At 38.3% G+C, this 22303-nt stretch overlaps 2 protein-coding genes and 1 pseudogene across 2 annotated transcripts; 2 read left to right on the top strand and 1 right to left on the bottom strand.

Moving 5' to 3' along the window:
• The first annotated feature begins 1720 nt into the window (after nucleotides 1–1720).
• LOC142178371 (uncharacterized) lies at nucleotides 1721–4474 on the top strand. Its single transcript, XM_075247711.1, has 2 exons — nucleotides 1721–4006; nucleotides 4127–4474. Exons 1-2 carry the CDS (start codon nucleotides 1721–1723, stop codon nucleotides 4472–4474), a joined length of 2634 nt encoding a protein of 877 aa, XP_075103812.1.
• Nucleotides 4475–15568: 11094 nt separating this feature from the next.
• LOC142178741 (small nucleolar RNA U3) lies at nucleotides 15569–15754 on the bottom strand (annotated as a pseudogene).
• A 1130-nt stretch (nucleotides 15755–16884) lies between these two features.
• On the top strand, nucleotides 16885–17847 carry LOC142178370 (uncharacterized). Its single transcript, XM_075247710.1, has one exon. The coding sequence runs from the start codon at nucleotides 16885–16887 to the stop codon at nucleotides 17845–17847; it is 963 nt and encodes a 320-aa protein (XP_075103811.1).
• Nucleotides 17848–22303: the final 4456 nt, after the last annotated feature.

The raw sequence follows: 22303 nt of genomic DNA, 5'->3' as shown, positions 1-22303 counted from the left end.
TTGGACAAAGCCAATGAAAAGATCGTACAACTAAATAAGAAGGCCGAATCAAGTAAGGATCGCCAAGTAACACAATTTGAAGAAAAGAGGGCTCAATTCGAGAGAGAGAAGGCCCATTGGGTACGTGCAGAAGCTCAACTCCATGCACAGTTGGAAGAAATGAGAAGGTACAGTAGAGAATACCAGCATGCAGATTTTGATAGGGAGATGGCTCAGGCGAGACTCGAGCAGGCTAGACTTAGGGCTCAGTTGGAGTCAGCCTTAGATCGTGAGGGACACATAAGGGAGATAGCCACCACTCGCCAGCAGCAGTTACAAGATCGAGACCAGAATTTCCAGTACTTCAAAGAGCAAGTCCATAATTTGGCTGTTTATACCGCTCAAAGTTATGTGAACTGCCAAGGGATGGATTATGAGAAGTTTTTGGAGCATGCACCTACTTTTGCCCGTCATCTTGCAGCAGATTTAGAAAGAATGTACCGTACATTAGGGGGTCAACCAGGGCAAGCCCCACCATGAGCAGATGTTCTAGTGTTTGAAAGCCAGAAGATTGTGGAGTTGAATTATAGTCGTAGTTGTTAGAACTTTTTATGTAGTAGTTATGTTTTAGTTTGAGTCATTGTTGAATCTTTCAAATCGCTGTCTTTTAGTCTTGTCAGAGTTTGGTAAGTCATTTTCAATGTAATGTCCTTTCTGTTATTGTATCATTTCGTTTTGTTAAAAAAAAACTATTATTATTATTTTCCCCTGAACTACGTAATGGTCTGATTCATGCGGCGTCATGATACGTAGGCAATCCTCATCGGATGCGATCATAACCATAATTAATCTAAAAAAAAAATGCTAAATTCAAGATGAAAATAAACCAATAAATCAATAATCCGGGATGAAACATAAAGCCTTCCAAGATCATTTTAGAAATGAAAATGGCATTAGGTGCATAACATATAATGTGTGATTAATATCTGCAAAATGCCTAACTCTAACACGTTTGTTGTTTGTCATTTTAAAAGATAAAGTAAAACAGAGGTGGTTGGTTTGTGGTTTAAACTGGCAACTCACCCTTACAACACGAGATCAAAAGGAAAAAGTAGAATGGCAAACAACAGTGAGAATGAGTCAGATAATGATGATGTCCATGGACAATTGGTTGAACAAGGTTCAGGACTGGTTGAAGAAGTAAGAGTGTTGAAGCAACAATTGGCAGAGATGTACCAAGCCTGGGTGAATGGACAAGCACCGCCCTCACTACCCATAGGGCCTTCGGACAATCTTCATAATGTGTTAGTTGCCACTCAAGTGCCTATCTCCGTAACAAGTAACCCATTGTACCAACCTGGACTCAGTCCGAGCTTTAACCTTCCCACTATCCCCAGTACCTCCATTCCACGTCCTCCAATCGCACCCCTCAGAAATGACCCACCTACTATACCCATTGTCCATACTTTCACTGTCCCTCAACCGGCTCTTGCTCAAAAGTCCAATAATGATCCACAGTTGGATGCTCATGATGCCCAACATTACTCTCCAGAACTGACTTTAAAGGTTCCAGATTCATACAAGCACACTCCTCATAACGTGTTCCCAATTGAGATCGAAAAGCCCGAAAAGAATATGGAACAAGAGGAAATGACCAGAAAAATGAAGAGCTTGGAACAGACCATGAGAAACATACAGGGTTTGGGGGGAGCACAAGAGTGTTTCGTTTAACGATCTATGCATGTTTCCCCATGTTCATTTGCCACCCGGCTTCAAGACCCCCAAGTTTGACAAGTATGATGGGCATGGTGATCCCGTTACCCATTTGAAGAGGTATTGTAACCAACTAAGGGGAGCGGGAGGCAAAGAAGAATTGCTCATGGCTTATTTTGGGGAAAGTTTGACAGGAATTGCTTCAGAGTGGTTCATAGATCAAGACATATCTCACTGGCACGTTTGGAATGACATGGCTCAAGATTTTGTCCAACAGTTTCAGTACAATATTGATATAGTGCCAGACCGCTCTTCTCTCGTCAACATAAAAAAGAAACCAACAGAAAGCTTTAGAGAATATGCAATCAAGTGGAGAGAACAGGCTGCTAGGGTCAAACCACCAATGAAAGAGGCAGAAATGATTGACTATTTTCTCCAAGCTCAGGATCCAGATTACCTCCATTACATGTTGGCCGCCATCGGTAAACCTTTTGCTGAGGCGATTAAGATTGGTGAAATAGTTGAGAATTGCATGAAGTTAGGCAAAATTGTGAGTCAGGCAGCCCTTAAGGCAACCACACAAGCAATTCAAAGTGGGTCAGGCAATTTCGGAAATCGGAAAAAGAAGGAGGAAGGATCCATGATGGCATCTGGGTTCGGGGGAGTTCAAAGAGGAATAGCTCCTTCTTACGTGCAATTCCAACAAGGACTATCCAATTCTCTTCAACATTATTATCCGCCTCAAGGTCCCCGATACTCAGTTCCCCTGCAACAATACACAATGTTTAATGCTCAGGCTTATGCTAGGCCTCCCAATCACCAACAATGGCAGGCACCGATTCCACAAGGCTCCCGTCAACTCCGGCCGAATTTTCAGGCACCATATAATCCTCGTCCCCGACAAGAATATGTGAGAGAACAGGAGCCAAAGAAAGAGTTCACCCTAATTGGAGAATCATATACAAGCCTATTTCAAAAGTTTATGCAGTTGAAGTTGATTGAACCTATTATGCCGCGTTATGTGAATCCAAATTCAAAAGATTTTGACTCAAATGCAAGATGTGAGTATCACTCTAACACCCAAGGGCATAGTACTGAAAACTGTTGGACATTAAAGAAAGCCATTGAAAATTTGATTGAAGCAAAGGCAATTGTGGTAACAAACAATGAGGATACTCCTAATATCACAAACAATCCGCTCCCAACTCATGATAATACACATTTTATTGGGATGATTTGTGATGATCGGGATTATAAGCAGTCTGGCAAGACAGAGATGGTTGTTAGAACCATAGGGCCAGAACCAAAAGTGATAGTGAGCCCGCCGCAATTAGCACCATTGATGGTGAAAGGTGCGAGTTCTAGTTTGAACTTGGCATGTTCTGAAAAAACGATTCTCTATGTTCCTAGAAGCACAAAAAAGGTTGAGGTTCAATTGGGTGGGCCAAAACTTTACATCCCCAGGGGCATTCAAAAGATCATTTCGAATAATGGTTTGAGGAATATAACAGAGCCAGTCGTGATCCGACCTGTTACCCAACTCCTAGTGACAAACACAAAAGCTATTCCCTGGAATTATAACAAGACTGTCATGACATACAAAGGAAAAGAGATAGTTGAAGAAACAGGTGAAATAGGGGGCTTGACCCGCTCTGGAAGGTGTTATTCACTAGAGGAATTGAGAAAAGCTAAGCAAGCCAGGGAAGGTCATTTGCCAGTGAAAGAACCCGTTGCAGAAAAAGAAGCAGAGGAATTCCTTAAGAAGATGAAATTGCAAGACTACTCAATCATTGACCAACTAAGGAAAACTCCTGCTCAGATATCTTTGTTATCTCTGCTTTTGCATTCAGAAGAGCATCGTCGTGTGTTGATCAAAACTTTGAACGAGGCATATGTCTCAGAAAAGATAACGGTGAATCAGCTAGAAAAAATGGCTGAAAGATTCTTTGAAGTAAATAGAATTACTTTCAGCGATGATGATTTGCTGAAGGAAGGGGCTGGCCACAATAGAGCTTTGCATCTTATGGTCAAATGTGAAGGGCACTACGTAAAAGAAGTCATGATTGATGGAGGCTCAAGTGTAGATGTGTGTCCTCTTTCTACTCTACAACAGCTGAACATTGACACTAACAGAATTCGAACCAGTAATGTCAGCATCAGAGCTTTTGATGGTTCAAAAAGAGACACTATTGGGGAAATCGAACTCACCATGACAATCGGCCCAGTTGATTTTAACATTGTCTTTCAAGTGTTAGATATGGAAACTTCCTATAATTTTCTTTTGGGAAGGCCGTGGATCCATATGGCCAGAGCTGTACCATCCACCCTACATCAAATGGTCAAATTCGAGTGTGATGGGCAAGAAATTATTGTTCATGGGGAGGACGACTCATCTGTCTATAAAGACCCATCCATTCCATATATCGACGCCAAGGAAGGATGTGAATCTATCATATATCAAGCATTTGAGGTGATTGAGGTGGACCAAGTGGAAGAAGGAAAACCAATTCTACATCCCTGTCTTTCAGCCACATCTATGATGGTAGCTTCGCTGATGTTGAGGAACGGCTATGAACCAGGAAAAGGATTGGGATCCTCTCTACAAGGAATTGTGAACCCCATTGCTCCATTTTCGAAGAAAAATACCTTTGGCTTGGGCTTTAAACCAACATCAGCTGACATAGACAGAGCCAAGGCCCGCATAAAGAATGGTTGGAATCTGTCCAAACCAATCCCTCACATTGCCTACTCTTTTGTCAAGCCACAATTTGAAGAAGTCTAAAATCCTTCTACTCAGGATGACATTGACGGAGTTTGCCAGGGTCTCAAGGAGATGTTTTATGAGATCAATATGGTTCAAGTTGGGGAGGGCCTTAGCCGGGCAAGTGTCCAACTGATTGGTCCAGATACTTCGCTCAGCAACTGGGAAGCAATTCCTCTTCCCATCAGGAAGGAGTCTTGGTAGCCTGTTTTGTTGTTTTTTCTGTATTTGGATTATTTTAAGGGTTGTAATCCAGATATTTTAGTTTAATTGCTTTGCTGTGATGTTAACCCTTCTATCCTTTCAAATTCAATGAAATGAAGTTCCATTTTCGTAGTAAAATTCTATCTTTTTATATTTCTAATTTTTGTTAATTTCTTATCATTTTCAGTTTCGATAGTGCTGGCTTTAAAAACATGACATGCACACGGAATTCATGCCCAGATCTTAAAAAGTTGTCTAATCTCGAAATAATGAATCAAGAAGTTGAGTATGACGAAGATGAGGCTTTTAGAGAAATAAAAAGGGAATTGGATCAATTTGAGAATAAGCCTAAGCCTAACTTAAATGAAACTGAGGCAATTAACCTGGGAAGTCCTGAAGAAATCAGAGAAACAAAAATAAGCATTCATACTGAACAAAAGACGAGAGATTCCATAATTCAAGTTTTGTTTGAGTATAGAGATGTATTTGCTTGGTCGTATGATGACATGCCGGGTTTGAGTGCCGATCTAGTGGTCCATAAGCTTCCCACACATCCTAATTTTCCACCAATCCAACAAAAACAAAGGAAGTTTAAGACAGACATGAGTGATAAGATTAAAGAAGAAATCACAAAGCAACTAAGTGCAAATGTGATCAGGGCCGTCCGATACACTACATGGTTAGCAAATGTTGTGCCAGTGTCAAAGAAGGATGGGAAAATCAGAGTTTGTGTTGACTATAGGGATTTAAACAAAGCAAGTCCAAAGGACAACTTTCCCTTACCCAACATTCATATCCTTGTTGACAATTGCGCTAAACATGAGATCCAATCTTTTGTGGATTGTTATGCCGGATATCACCAAATTCTGATGGATGAAGAAGATGCAAAAAAGACCGCCTTCACAACTCCATGGGGAACTTATTGTTATAGGGTTATGCCATTCGGTTTGAAGAATGCAGGGGCAACTTACATGAGAGCCATGACTACCATGTTCCATGACATGATGCACCAAGAGATTGAAGTGTATGTTGATGATGTGATCATTAAGTCGAGAACACAAGCTGACCATGTGCAAGACTTGAAAAAGTTCTTTGAAAGGCTACGAAGGTACAATCTCAAACTCAATCCAGCCAAATGTGCATTTGGAGTTCCTTCTGGGAAGCTTTTGGGTTTTATAGTTAGTCGAAGAGGCATTGAGTTAGATCCCTCCAAGATAAAAACCATTCGAGAGCTGCCTCCCCCGAAGAACAAAACAGAAGTCATGAGTTTACTCGGGAGGTTGAATTACATCAGCAGGTTCATCGCGCAGCTTACAACAACATGTGAGCCTATTTTTAAGTTGTTGAAAAAGAACGCCGCTATCAAGTGGACAGATGAGTGCCAAGAAGCTTTTGATAAGATCAAGGAATATTTGTCAAATCCCCCTGTTTTGGTCCCGCCGGAACCTGGTAGGCCTCTATTTTTATATCTGTCAGTAATGGATAGTTCCTTTGGTTGTGTTCTGGGTCAACATGATGTCACAGGCAAAAGAGAACAAGCAATATATTATTTGAGCAAAAAGTTCACCATTTATGAGGCCAAATACACTCTTTTGGAAAGAACATGTTGCGCTTTAACCTGGGTCGCCCAGAAGCTTAGGCATTATCTTTTGGCCTATACAACTTACCTCATATCCCGAATGGATCCCCTGAAGTACATCTTTCAGAAGCCGATGCCAACTGGCAAATTAGCAAAATGGCAAATCTTGCTCACAGACTTTGATATTGTTTATGTCACTCGCACTGCCATGAAGGCACAAGCTTTGGCTGATCATCTGGAAGAAAACCCGGTTGATGATGAGTATGAGTCTTAGAACACATATTTCCCAGATGAAGAGGTTAATTTAGTTGAAGAAGTAGTCCAAGATGACAGTCAAATTTGGAAACTATACTTTGATGGGGCTGTCAACATCAAAGGCGTAGGGATTGGGACAATTCTGGTATCACCTACTGGGCAACATTACCCTGCCACGGAGCGACTTCATTTTTTCTGTACAAACAACACAGCAGAATATGAAGCTTGCATCATGGGTCTGAACATGGCAATAAACCTAAATGTGCATGAATTGTTGGTGATGGGAGATTCAGATTTGCTTATTCGGCAGGCTCAAGGTGATTGGGAGACTCGAGACATCAAGCTCATTCCATATAGACAATGTGTGGAGGATCTTAGCAAAAGGTTCAAGTCCATCGAATTCAGGTACATTCCCAGGTTTCACAATGAATTAGCTGATGCCTTGGCCACCCTGGCCTCAATGCTTCCATATCCGGGTAATACTCACATTGACCCATTAGAAATTCAAATTCGGGATCAACATGGTTATTGCAATACAATTGAAGCAGAACCAGATGGTGAACCATGGTATCGTGATATTAAAAAGTTTCTGAAAACAAGAGAATATCCGGAACATGCTAATAGGGATCAAAAGAGAACTGTTAGGTGACTCTCTAATGGTTTCTTTTTGAGTGGGGAAATCCTATACAAAAGAACTCTGGATTTGAATTTGTTGAGATGTGTGGATGCCAAAGAAGCTGAAATAATTATGAATGAGGTGCATTCGGGAGTTTGTGGCCCGCACATGAATGGATATGTTCTAGCAAAGAAAATCCTTCGGGCAGGATATTATTGGCTTACTATGGAATGAGATTGCTTTCGTTTTGTTCGCAAGTGCCACCAGCGTCAGATTCACAGTGATTTGATTCACTCGCCTCCTTCAGAGTTGTATCCTATGTCGGCTCATTGGCCTTTTGTTGCTTGGGGAATGGACGTCATTGGCCCAATCGAGCCAAAAGCTTCAAATGGGCACAGATTCATTTTGGTTGCAATTGATTACTTCACCAAATGGGTGGAAGCTATTACATTGAAAGCAGTTACCAAGAAAGCAGTAGTAGACTTTGTTCACTCCAACATTATATGTCGTTTCGGTATTCCAAAAACCATTATTACAGATAATGCTGCTAATTTGAATAGTCATCTGATGAAGGAGGTATGTGAACAATTTAAAATTGAGCATCGCAATTCTACTCCTTACCGTCCCAAAGCTAATGGAGCTGTTGAAGCTGCAAATAAGAACATCAAGAAGATTCTTAGGAAGATGATCCAAGGGTCTAGACAATGGCACGAGATACTGCCTTTTGCTCTTTTGGGATACCGGACAACTGTCCGTACATCAGTTGGCGCAACGCCCTACTTATTGGTTTATGGAACTGAAGCGGTCATACCTGCTGAAATTGAGATTCCCTCTCTCCGAATCATTGTTGAAGCAGGGATTGAGGACACTGAATGGGTGAAGTCCCGATTGGAACAGTTGAATTTGATTGATGAAAAGCGTTTGGCGGCAGTTTGTTTTGGTCAGTTATACCAACAAAGAATGGCACGCGCTTACAATAAGAAAGTGCGCCCAAGAAAATTCGAGGTAGGACAACTTGTTTTGAAACGTATCTTTCCGCACCAGGAAGAAGCAAAAGGAAAGTTCGCACCGAATTGGCAAGGTCCTTACCTCGTCAAGAAAGTATTGTCAAAAGGAGCTCTACATTTGGTAGATATAGAAGGAAAGGTGACTGATATATCCGTCAACGCAGATGCGGTCAAGAGATACTATGTATGACATGGCTATGTTGGGGCATTCTTATATTTAGCATTCTCAGGTTGGGATGACGAAAGGCTATCATTCTCGCTACCCAAACACTGGTCAACCCTAGTTATCCCTTTGAAGCCTTGTTTATATTTCTTTGTTTTTCCCTCTTTTGGAACCAATGTACTTAAAAAATAAAAAATAATTAAAAAAAAAACCATCAAAACAAGTTCATGTTCATTGAACTACGTTCGACCTGATTCCGAAAGGATACGTAGGCAGCCTCACTCTGGGGTTCGGTCACACCAAAATAAAAATCCACATGTCCCCAGTATTCAAATAAACTGGGGCATGGTTTTATTTTATTTTCGATGGTTGTTCCATCAAAATGGGTCCAAAAGTTGTAATTCAGTTGAGTATTTCTTTTTACCTTTCCCTGCTAAGACCTTCTGATCAACTTTCGAGAATGCTAAGTCAGTATACTACGGGTGATGCCTCAGTCATTGTAAAGAGAGAAAAATAAATGAGAGAGTCTTATTGGTGAAAACCCTCACGGGCACTATAAGGCAATGGTGAGTTGAGAGAAAGATAGATGAGAGAGGTCAATTGGTGAAAACCCACAAAGGGCATCATTGATCGATTTAAGGCTTTGTACATCCCGACACAAGCATGGTCAAGACAAAGAACTCAGTTTCAAAGTTAAGTTTACAATAGATTTCGAGAATTAGACGATTCAAACGGATCGGACATCCAGTCCAAAGTGCATGTCATGTTCATTGAAGTCAGCATATTTCCTCTAGATAAGTCCTTTCTTATTCTTTCCTCTGAAAGGGACACTTCTTGATTAAGTTGTAATACCTATTAGTTCACCTTCTTATTTTCTTTTGCATTACTTTTTTGAGTCCCTTTCAGTATAATCTTGCCAAAGCAAAGCAAAGAAAAGGCCGCAAAATTGGTTACAGTTTCCCCGTTATATAAAGCAAAGATTACTGGGCATAAACCGTATAGGAAAAGGCATAAAGCCATTTGCGATTTTCCTTGACGAGAAAAAGGCTGGAAGGACTAAACAATGTTCCAAGGGTCAATAAAAGTTACTCAGTTAAAAGATTTTTGGGAAGCAAGGTTGTTTGCACCATGAACACAAATGGTGATAGGCGCAAAATGGTTAGGTTTTGATGTTGAGAAAGAAGATCTCCAGAAAGAAAAGACAGAATCTCCCGGCAACTTGTACAATCATCGACGGAGTCAGTTTTTCTAACAAGTGTAATAGAAGCAAGGTCAAGTCGCCCAAGAAATCAAGGCCACAAACTGACCACCATTTTAAAACTAACAAATCTTTCTTTGTCCAGAACAGGAACATAACAATTTTAGGAAACAGTTCGTGAAAAGACAAACACCACCAAGTGAAGTTCTCAAATACTTGATTTCCTTCTAATATACATGTAATCATGTTATTTTTAGTTTTATTATAGGGAATCAATACCCTATCTTCACCTCAGGGTACTACATCCCCTGGTTGCATTTCTTATTGCTAACATAGAGTACGACATTCCCTAGTAGCATCTCAAAGAGCCACATGCCTCATCGTTTTGCCAACATAGGGTACGACATTCCTTAGTAGCATCCCAGAGTGCCACAAGCCTCACCTTATTACCAACACAGGGTACTACATCCCCTGGCTGCATTACTTTCTGCCAACATCAGGTACGACATTCCCTAGTAGAATCTTAGAGTGCCATAAGCCTCATTTTATTGCCAACATAGGGTACGACATTCCCTAGTAGCATCCCAGAGTACCACGAGCCTTATATTATCACAAACACAGGGTACTACATCCCCTGGTTGCATTTTAGTGCCAACATAGGGTACAACATTCCCTAGTAGCATCTCAGAGAGCCACGAGCCTCATCTTATTGCCAAACACAGGGTACTACACCCCCTGGTTGTATTTCTTATTGCAAACATAGGGTACGATATTCCCTGGTTGCATTTCTTATTGCAAACATCGGGTGCGACATTCCCTAGTAGCATCCTAGACACCACGAGCCTCATCTCATTGTCAATACATGGTACTACATCCCCTGGTTGCCTTCCATCTTATTAACATAGGGTATGACATCCCCTATTATAAAAAATAAAACAAAAAATCTTTTTCAATTCTTTATTCTGCAATAGCAAAGATAGTTTAATGTATTTTCAATAATTCACAAAAATTTCCTAGTGCAAACTGGGGAAGAAAATTTTTGTTCGTTTTGTTTGTTTCTCACGGCTTGCAGGTTTTTATGCAAAGTACGGATTGGATGTGCAAGAAAAGACTCTAGCTCTCTCCAGAGAAAGTGGAACGTTTGATCTTAATACCAGCCGCAACCAGCTTTGACGTAATACATGCGGAGACCTAGAGTCTCAAGATCCATCTTCTAATCATCTGATCAAGAAACAAGCTTGTGAGAATATTTCGTAGTCTGTTGCATCGAGAGCATCAAGTTTCAGTCTAAAGTCAATGGGATAAGCAACTAAAGAATCAAGACTAGACTCCAGACGACTTTTAGATAGGAATTTTATAACTCTTAGATTTCAAGAGTATGTAATTTTCTATTCATTTTTCTGTAATAGTAGGGACCGCGGACCGGAACCTCAACGGAACTTCGCTCGATTCTCCATCTAAGCATACTCCATCACTCTTCTTCCACTTGAACTACACATGACCTGATTCCCTTATAACTCGGGATATGTAGGCTTCCTAAAATCAAGGCTCGGTACATCTTTTTCTTTTAACTTCTTTTCCCTTTTAAATAATAGTGAGGTCAAAAATCAGTCACATTGTTCATTTTTTTTGCCTGAAAACTCTTCATGTTTCCAAGCAAAGAGGGGCATGCTGTGAACACCTAATTTTTGACCACATCACAAATTTTATACTACTTTAGTGTAAATATTTCTTTTAGGTCTAATCTTGATATTTTAAACTTTTATCTTACTCTTAATAGGTTTAATCTAAGAAAAATAAAAATAAAAAAAAGATTCATATACGCTATGGTACTGTTTTTAGTGTCATTAGATTATATGTAAATATTTCATTTTTTCTTATATATATATTTGTTAGTCTAGAGTTAGTTAATTAATATTTTTGTCTTAGTGTTTTTATTGAATTTTACTTCTAAAAGAAAAAAAAAAACTAAAAATGGAAAAATTTGAAGCACCCGTAACTTTTCCAAAGTTGGGTAACAAATTTTATCTCAAAAATTGGGTAACCTTCCATGATCCCCACTCCCACACGACACAATGCACACACAGTGCACTACTCACATTTTCTCTCCACAACTCACACATTGTAATATATAATACATTCATGTTTTAGCATTGAAAAAAAAAAGGGAGGGGGATTGACTTTTATCATTTTCAAGGAGGAAAGAAACGAGCTTCTTTGGGGAGAATGCTAAAAAGCAACATGATAAGGAAAAAATCCAGCAGTTAAGAGAAAACAACACTTTTCTTCTTTTAGAGCAAAACGTGGGCTTGAAGAGATAGTTATTCGGTGGAGTTGCTCTGTTTAGAGTCGGAGATCGAAGCGTCGTTTCAGATTTTAAGTTCGCGAACTCAAACGAGTAGATTATAGTTGTTACCTTTGCTCTTTGAAAGTTTCATAAAAGGTAACAATTAAGCTCTTCTGCTAGTTTAATGTAACGTATTATTGAATATATGATGTTAGTTCATGAAGTTTAATTGTTCCTTTACTTTCCTTTGTATTTTAAGTGATGTCTGTTTCTTCTTCTCTTCTTATTGTTAATGTATGCATGCTTTGCAATTTATATTTTTGTATGTTCCTAACTTTTAAATTTTAATTCGAATCTATTATCTTGCCATAATTTTCATGAAAATTTTAAATCATAGTTAATTGATTAAAAAAAAAGTTTAAAGTGGGTCGAGACAATACTTCTTGGGTTAAGTCCTAGTTAATGTGTGAGTCCATTCATACCAGTTCTAGTTATTGTCTTTATTTTGGTAATTCTTTGCAAATATGTTATGTCCTTATTCTTTATTTAGGATTAAAACTTTTTTCCCTTCTCCCTCGAACTAGCATCCTGGTAACTAAGTTAGTGATAAGTTTGGTGTTATTTAGTTTTACTTACTTTGAGTAGTTTTAGAATTGGCTCATATAATTTATGGTAGGCAGATTACTTGGATGTGGTTAGGATCCCATTAGTTCAAAAAAGAATAAAATTAGTATAAAGTTACATGTTCGTACAATTGAATTTTAACGCAAGCATCATTCTAGTTCATTTATTTATATTTTAATATGGTGTTTAATTAAATAACTCAAATTCCATGTAGCAGTACCCAAAAGCATAAATCCAAAATATTCTAATAATTCTTTGGTTTTTATAATTGTGTTAAGATTTTTTTTAGTTAAGTAAAATATTTTCAATAGTTTGGTTATACCACATGGTTAAATATTTTTTCTTAATTATGTTTACATTTTAAAACTTCAAAATACATGTTATATTTAGTCATTCATTTTTTTATATAATATAGTTATTAAAATGTGCTTGAAATTTTGTTGGATTGTGTTTTCATCATTTGAATTTATTCTTTGTTGGATATAATGTCTGCATTGCCAAAAGGTTCATATTTAATTAGATAAAAAGTGATAACACTGGGATCTTTAGTTCATTTATATAACTTTATTGTGTTATTAATCTTTGAGCATGTCATTTTATTTCATGTTAATTTGCCTTGTGTTTGAATTAATATAGCTCATTATTAAGTGGAACAATAAGGGGAATAAATATGAGTTTAGAGTTAGCTAAAAAAGTGAGCCTAAATGTTACTTCAGGCTTATTCCATAAGTTAAACAGGTAGAAGCGCAAATAATTGTGAGGGAGCGAAATGGGCCATGAACTAATTCAAGATTCGTTCCAATAAGTAAAAATAAAATATAGAAATAAATATCTCAGATTTAAAAAGAAAAAAAAACTAAATGAAATACTTTGAATATGCTAGTATGCTTTAGGCACGTGTTAATCAATTGAATCATCGTGATTATGTATACGTTCGCGTGACATAATTATGATTCCCAAAACTAATACCAAGGTATGCATTCGCGCAACTTTGGGCGAAACAATCTTAAAAATAATAATATGTTATTAATTGTGTATACGTACGCGTGACATGATTCTTGAAACACCAAACAAAACGAATACACGTACGCGTGATTCGTTTCAAGATAATTTCATAATTATGAATAATCAAGCAATTAAAAGCGGTAAAAAGGTAAATGTACATAGGTTCTAAAATGAGTAATTAAATAATTTAATTAAGCCAGGTATGATTAAAGCGACCGTGCTAAAACCACGGAATCCGAGAGTGCCTCACACCTTCTCTCGGGTTAACAGAATTTCTTACCCGGTCTTCTGTGTTCGCGAACCGTAAAATGGAGTCAAATTTCCTCGATTTGGGATTTAAAATAAACCGGTGACTTGGGACACCAGAAATTATCCCAAGTGGCGACTCTGAATCTAATAAATAATCTCATTTCGATTAATGTCACTTAAATTGGAAAAACCCCTTTGGCGCCATCCCCCCGGGAAAAAGGAGGTGTGACAGGCTTACCTAGTCTTAGATACTAGGTGCCATCACGACATCCTACGGAGGGCGAATTTGGGTCGTGACAACTATTTATAGCTATCTCTAGGGAAGGAGGTCCTAGGATCATGCCCTCCTTTAATGTCAATTATGAGGGTCATTGATGAAGATGTAACGTTGAACATAAATGCCAAATTCTCTGTAACAGACCGTCGCTCTTAATATTGCAGAATATTCCCTAGTAAATGCTACCGGGCTCAGAGCATTTACTACACCTTTATGATTGTTAGCCTTTCCGATGACAAGCGAAACTGCTGCATCCGGACTTCGGCCATTCTCATCTTGGGTTTCATGTGTCCTCATTTTAGATAACCACGTGTCATATCATATTTTACCTTATACATAGCCATTATTCCAATGTACAGATTTTTCTCCTCTTGACCACCCTAAGTACCGATTTTTCTCTACCTAGATTATATTTCTTTTCCAGTGTAACTTTTATTCTCTTTCTACGTCTCCCTCAGAACTTTTCCTTTTCCCCCTACCTTTTACTTTTCTCTCTCTCTCTTCCATTTGTATTTATATTTTATTTATTTATTTGGTTACTTAGTAGTTAGCAAGTGGCTTTTACAAAGACACTTATATAAACCTGAACATGCATTTGTCCACTAGCACAATTCATTTAACATCCTCTCCTTTCCATATATTCATTTCTTTTTATTGATTCATTTTGTAATTTGAGCTGCCACTTAAAAAAATAGTGAAACGCAATAATTTTGCTTCTTATTCTTTACAAATGTCTGCTTCTTCTTCTTATTTTTTGTTTATGTGATTGCTTATTGTTTTTCTTCTTCTTTTTCGAGTCCTAATAATATTTTATGAGTAAAAATATTTTGAAGTGGGTATTGGTGGTGAGTTAAAATTTTAATAGTGTTTGGAAGATACAATGTTATTTCATATAAAAGTTTTATATATGCAATGTATAAAAGTTTATTTGTTCATAATTTCCAAGAAATAATTTAATGAAATATTTTCAATAATTAGAGGAGAAATTTGTTAGAATGACACAAAAAATTTAAAAAATGTCTATACATGATTCTTTTATCTGTGCTTTTATATGAGTGATACCTTAAGGAGAAAAATATGAAGGTATACTCAAACTTTTCGAAATTCTTAAGGGGTCACTTGGTACACGAACTAAATTATCCCGGGAGTGTAATCCCAGGATTAATTTATACCATATAGGAGGTGGGATAAAATAATTCCAAGTTTGATTGGATAATGTGGGATAAGATGGGATATCCTGGATTAAGTCTGGGATTAAATTTATACCGTGTTTGGTTGGGGGTATAAATTTATCCCCACGATTAATTTATACCTCCAACCAAATACGGTATAAATTTAATCACACGTCTTATCCCACCTTATCCTTCGTACCAAACGACCCCTAAGGAGAAAGAGAGATTTGAAATTGTAATTTTTATAATATTCTAGCATTGATTTTTTTTTCTTTTTTTAAAATCCAAAATAACAAATACTTTTGGTAGAGGTATCTTGTCCAAATCAGAATTTAGATATTACATTCTAGCATTGAGCATTGTTTAGTTTATGCGGAGTCTTGTTTCCCCAGAAGGTTCTTCAAGTGAATCTAGGGTTGAAGCAGGTTTTTGGGACGGCTTAAGACCAACTTCAAGTAACAGAAATGAAGAAAACCAAGAGCAGAAAAAACCATCCCAACACCCATGGTTAGGGGCTAAGAACGATCATCTACGGGACCATAACCCGAGGGTCGTCTGGTCTAATGACCATGTCTCATCAACCAGACTTGATTTCTCGTCTCCTTAGAACTCAAGGATACAGTGGAGACGAGCCTATAGAACAGATCTTGTTCAAGTAAGGTCGTGAACTTCATCTTTGCCATTTGTGCTCATAAATGCCTTCTCTGTGCTGTAAATTTTTAACAGGATTTTATTTTCTACTATTTCGAAATGAAAGCAGACCGCTTGGTGTTAACAATTTCTATAGGGTTATGGAATATTGGAAGTTTTGAGAAATTTAACAAGACGAGAAAGGGACAAAAGTATGTTTTGAGAAGATTGAGAAATCTTGTCGGTTCTTGTTGTACCTCTTCTCTCTCCAAATCAACTAGAACTATAACACATTTGTAATTTTTTCTACACATGGAAAAAGAAGAAAAGTTATACACGTAGACTCTGCTAATAAGAAAATTAGATTTGCAGTAACAGTTTAAAGAAAAAGAAGTCTCTTCAAGTTTAAGGTACATCTTTCCCATTTTTCTAATGTCTTCTACCGCATTACTAACATTTTTTGATATATTGAGATAGAGAAATTTACTGTGACATTCAAAAGCTAAAATATTTAAATGGAATGATTCAAATACAAATATATATATATATATATATATATATATATAAATCCGGTATGTTATCGGAATCTTGCAATTTTTTAATATAAAAATCTGATTTAAAGCTTGCCAGATTAGAGGTACATACAACTTTTAACACTTGGCATTCTTTTGAGGAATTACATGTGCTACTTTATTTGAGTTTGTTAAAGGTGAAAAATGCCTGCAGTTATTGTTGTTGTTATTTTTGAAATTCCACCATATACACAAACTGCATTAATTTGTCCTTTGTTTTCTACCTTTCACTCATATGCTTATTTGTTTGGAATACACATGTATTGAGGATATAGACACAAGGGTAGTTAAGTAGTTACAGTGTATAGGGTAATTATGTAATTTGTGAATTAGTTTGTTTAGAATAATGTATTAATACGGTAGCTTCCTTCTTCAATACACATATACAAGAGTTCTCATTTTTCTCAGTCTCTCTTCTCTCTTCTAACTATGTCCAAGCTTTAGCTCAAGCACTTTCATGGCAGTCTCCGACATGGTATCAGAGCTATCAGAGAAGATCTAAACACGCATGTTCATCACTCGATTGCAGAAGCTAGAGCTCAGTTAGAAGATAGACGATTTCTCAAAACTCTGACATTTTCTTCGATTCAGAAATGGGGGAAAACAAAATTGACCATACGCATCTGTTGTTCGTGCATCCATCAGACATTCCGAGCTCAGTGCTAATTCTTGTTCAGCTCAAAGGATCCGAGAACTATGGCTTGTGGCGGAGATCGATGAAGATTGCACTTCAAGCTAAGCGAAAATTATGGTTTGTTGATGGTAAACACACCGAGGCTTCATTTCCGGCAGCATTGCATGAGGATTGGGAAACTTGTAATGCTATAGTCCTTTCATGGATCATGAATACTGTATCACCAGATCTGCTCAGTGGGATAGTGTATGCATCGAATGCCCGAGCTGTGTGGGAGGATCTTCGTGAAAGATTTGACAAGGTTAATCGAATGAGGATCTATCAGCTACATAGGGAAATTGCAACAATCTCTCAAGGTACCGACTCTATTTCTACATATTTTACAAAATTGAAGGAATTGTGGGGTGAATTTGACGCAATTGTGCCGCCTCCTAGCTCTGTGAAGGACTATGTTGAGCTCTTGAATCAACAGAGGCTACTTCAATTTTTAGGAGGTCTAAATGACTCATATAATCAGGCAAGATGTCAAATCCTTATGAAATCCACTGAATCTAGTCTAAATCAAGCATATTCCATGGTTATCGAGGATGAGACTCAGAAAGGATCATCAGGGCGTGACTCTACAGGTCTCAACTCACTAATGGAGGGCAATGACATTACTACACTTTGGAGTGCTAAAGGGCCTCAGATGCAGAAACCTAGAAAGAATTTCAATATACAGTGTGAATTCTGTAGAATGAAAGGACATATCAAAGAGAGTTGTTATCAATTGATTGGATATCCAACAGATTTCAAGGGCAGAAGAAAGCCATTGGCTAATTCAGCACATTTTGGTAACTCTGCACAACTAGGGAATCATGGACAACATCAAGGAATGGGAAATAATTCAGGAAATGGAAACACATGTTATGGAGCTACATGACCATTAAGTCCAAATGTTGATTATACCAACGCAGGTTATAGAGGATCAACATGTAGTTTTGCAGGTGCAGAGAAAGATGAAGGATTGAGCATACAGATGCCAATGCAATTCACTCCAGAATAATATGACTAGATTTTGAAGATGCCACAAAAGGATAATACACCTAAGCCAACAGCTAATGCAGCAGGTATAACTGGCCCTCTAATGCTTGCAAATGCAGTTAGTGTAACTCATTCTACTGATAGTAAAGCAAAGGATGAAAAGTGGATAGTAAATACAGGGGAAACAGATCACATGGTGTCAAACAGTGAAATGATCTCTAAGCCTAAAGAGCAGTCTAAAAGTATAGGTGGAAAAGTTCATTTGCCAAATGGAGATAGCTTGGCTATTTCTTGTGTAAGAAATTCTGAATTGGATTAAGGGATTATATCCAATGTGCTTTGCATCCCAGGTTTTAAATACAATTTACTATCAGTATCAAAACTGACTAGGGAACTAAACTGTTGTATGTTGTTCTTTCCTAATTTTTGCCTAATTGCAGGACCTTCACACTGGGAAGGTGAAGGGGACTGGTAGGCTGAAAGGAGATCTATATTATTGGCCTCACAGTGATAGAGATAGGGTTTAAGCCTCGCAGCACTGTGTGTGACCAATGAAGAAGAGCTATGGCATAGAAGACTTGGGTACATTCCACATAAGGTTCAACATCAGATGCACATAATAAAACAGAGTAGGTTGCATAGTAATAATGTTTGTCCTATTTGTCCTTTGGCAGAACAAACAAGATTTCCTTTTCCACAAAGTACTAGTAGGGCTTCTAAAGCATTTGATTTGATACATGGTGATGTATGGGGTCCCTATAAAATCCCTACATATGATGGGAATAGATTTTTCCTCACTTTAGTAGATGACTATAGTATAATGGTTTGGATATTTCTGCTCAAACTTAAAAGTGATGTACCTACTGTAATAAAAGACTTCACGACTCTTGTAAAGACTCAGTTTAACAGTGCAATAAAGGTGTTCAGGACAGACAATGGAACAGAGTTCTTTGACTCACATTGTACAGACATGTTTAGAAATGTAAGTATAGTTCATCAAAGTTCCTGTGTCTACACACCTCAGCAGAATGGAGTGGTATAAAGGAAACACAGAAAGATTCTTGAAGTTCCTAGGGCCATCAAGTTTCAGGGAAGAATTCTACTGAGGTTCTGGGGATTTTGTGTGCAGAATGCAGTGTATCTGATCAATAGAATCCTATCCATAGCATTAGCAGGAAAGTCTCCTTTTGAAATGTTCTATGGTCAACCACCTAGATTGCAGCATCTCAGGGTTCTGGGAAGCCTATGCTATGTTACTGTCACTGATAGAATTGACAAATTTGGAGCTAGAGCAGAACCAGCAGTGCTTATGGGATATTCATCCACTCAAAAGGGTTATAGGCTATACAGTCTCACTAACAAGCTTTTTTTGTAAGCATGGATCTATCTTTCAAGGAATACACTTTTCCTTTCAAGACCACAACTTCCACAGGCAGGAGGCCTAATGCTAAGCAGTTTATTGATGCAGTGATGCTTTCATCATTGATCCTACCTCCGAGGTCTCAGAGATAGCTCTTGATTCAGTAATAGCACATCCACTTTCTCCTGAGGCTTCCTCAGCTCCTAACCCTGAGGCTTCCTCAGCTCCTAATCCTGAGGCCTCCCCAGCTCCTAATCCTGCTGATCCAACTTCTGAGACTCTGCAGCAGCCTCACTTCACATCACTTCCTCTGGTAGTTGTTGTTATAAGCAAACTCTACAAGCGGTAGAAACTGATCCTAAGAGGGACTAAGGAAGTCTACTAGGACTTCCAAAACACCTGGCTGGCTCAATGGCTTTGTTCATGGAATGCCAAAAGCTACTCCTTCTACTACTTTGGGTTTCAGTTATCCCATGTCTGCATACATGTCATATGCTTCATTATCTCCACCTTACTTCAAAGAACTTTGCTCTTTCTCAGCTGTTACAGAACCAACATTCTATGCTGCTGCTCTTCGAGATCCCAAGTGGATTGTAGCCATAGATGCAGAGTTACAGGCCCTACAGGACAACTACACCTGGATGTTAGTTCCTTTGCCAACTGAAAAGAGAGCTATAGGGTATAAATGGGTGTTTAAGGTGAAATACAATGCCAAAGGTGAGGTGGAAAGGTACAAAGCTCGCTTAGTGGACAAAGGTTACACACAACAAGAGGGTCTTGATTATCAAGAGACCTTCTCACCTGTGGTGAAAATGGTCACAGTAAGGACTGTTTTATCCTTAGTTGCTATAAAAGGATGGAAGTTGCACCAAATGGATGTCTTCAAGGTGATTTGCTGGAAGAAGTGTATATGACTCCACCCCCTGGTTTTCTAGGTGAGGGGGAGCCTCCTAGAGTTTGCAAGATTCATAAGTCCTTGTATGGACTCAAGCAGGCCTCTAGGGTATGGAACTTGAAGCTCAGTGAGGCCCTCTCATCCTCAGGTTTTGTACATAGTCATCATGACTATTCCCTCTTCAGTAAGAGGTCTGGTTCTGACTTGGTCATTATCCTCATCTTTGTGGATGACCTCTTAATCACTGGATCATCTCCTCAGTTAATTCAGGATGCCAAAGTTGTGCTTCAACATCACTTCAAGATCAATGACCTGGGGGAGGTGAGATACTTCCTTGGTCTTGAAGTTGCAAGAAGCAGACATGGCATTTTGGTTTGTCAAAGGAAGTTCACTCTTGATCTCATTGCCACACTTGGGCTTGCAGGTTCTAAACCAGCCTGCACACCTCTAGACATAAGCCATAAGCTCACCAGTGCAGAATATGATCATGCTAATGCACATGGAACTCTAGATACTAATGAATTGCTTAGTGATCCAAGCAGCTATCAGAAATTAGTTGGGAAGTCGTTGTACCTTACCATGACAAGACCAGACATCAGTTATGCAGTACAGAACTTAAGCCAGTTCATGCACAAGCCAAAGAAGTCACATATGGAAGGAGCATTGAGGGTGGTAAGGTACCTAAAGAATGCACCTGGGTTGGGGATTCTGCTATCATCTCAATCTTCTGACCAACTCACAGTATATTGTGATGCAGACTGGGCCACTTGCCCAATGACTAGAAGGTCAGTGAGTGGGTTTGTAATAAAGTTGGGTGACTCTCTTATCTCCTGGAAGTCCAAGAAACAAAATAAAGTGTCAAGGAGCTTTGCAGAAGCTGAGTACAAAAGTATGGCCAATGCAATAGCAAAAGTGGTCTGGTTAACAGGTTTGTTCAAAGAGTTAAATGTGGGCTTGAAACTTCTAGTGAAGCTGTATTGTGATAGTAAAGCAGCTATTCAGATTGCTGCAAATCCCATCTATCATGAAAGGATCAAACATATCGAGATTGACTGCCATTTTATTCGAGAGAGAATTCAACAATGCCTAATCCAGACTGCACATGTCTCTACAAACCTGCAGATAAAAGAAGTACTAACCAAAGGACTGGGGAAGGCATAACATGATTTTCTATTGTCCAAGCTGGGAGTGTACAACTTATTCACACTACACAGCTTGAGGGGGAGTATTGAGGATATAGACACAAGGGTAGTTAAGTAGTTACAGTGTAGAGGGTAATTATGTAATTTGTGGATTAGTTTGTTTAGAACAATGTATTAATACGGTAGCTTCCTTCTTCAATACACATATACAAGAGTTCTCATTTTCCTCAGCCTCTCTTCTCTCTTCTAACTATGTCCAAGCTTTAGCTCAAGCACTTTCATGGTTGTCTCCGACATGTTTTGGAAAAGAAAGATTGCTGCAATCTGTTGAGGGACCTATGAATGATCATGCAATTCCCAACAAGATGAATATTTTGAATAACCCTATATTACAACGGACCAATTTAAAATCAATCATATCATTATTATGTCAATATGAGCTGTATACATCAGAGCTAGCATCAGGTTGATTGTGAGAGTCTTAATACTACTCAAAATTACCCTTCTATTATATGTAGTAGTTCCTAATTTGTCCGTACAAAAGGTTTTCATTCGCAAACATATGGAGTAACTATCAAAAATTAAATTTTATCATACGGTTCCTTCTTTGCTAGTAGTGTTTACCCAAAAAATCGGATAACGTTAAATTTAGATATGGTTCTAAGGGTATGTGATTCCCTTTGATACAAAATGACCATACAGGTATTTTTGCTATAAAATGGGAATGATGGACGGGAATATTGAAATGAGTTAGAAAAACAAGCATAAAGAAATCTTAATGTATCTTCGAGAACATGCCTCTATTGCAGTCTATCCCCCTTTTTATAGTAGAGGATCACTGCTTTATCTATAACAACATAATAAAATAATACATATAGTGGAGGATCCATGATGGTTTGTCTCTTCCTTGATTCTCACCAAGATTCTCTCCCTCGGTGTGGTTGTAACGGCTCATGTC

Source organism: Nicotiana tabacum, chromosome 24 (assembly GCF_000715075.1).
Source record: "Nicotiana tabacum cultivar K326 chromosome 24, ASM71507v2, whole genome shotgun sequence".
Lineage (NCBI taxonomy): Eukaryota > Viridiplantae > Streptophyta > Magnoliopsida > Solanales > Solanaceae > Nicotiana > Nicotiana tabacum.
This window is presented reverse-complemented; position numbering and strand designations above follow the sequence as displayed.

What these genes read in the sequence shown, in the direction of transcription:
- LOC142178371 (XM_075247711.1), top strand. Translation starts at nt 1,721, where the DNA reads ATGTTTCCCCATGTTCATTTGCCACCCGGCTTCAAGACCCCCAAGTTT. An exon ending in GGATCCATATGGCCAGAGCT is followed by an intron (nt 4,007 to 4,126) that starts GTACCATCCACC and finishes ATCGACGCCAAG; the next exon opens with GAAGGATGTGAATCTATCAT.
- LOC142178370 (XM_075247710.1), top strand. Translation starts at nt 16,885, where the DNA reads ATGGGGGAAAACAAAATTGACCATACGCATCTGTTGTTCGTGCATCCA.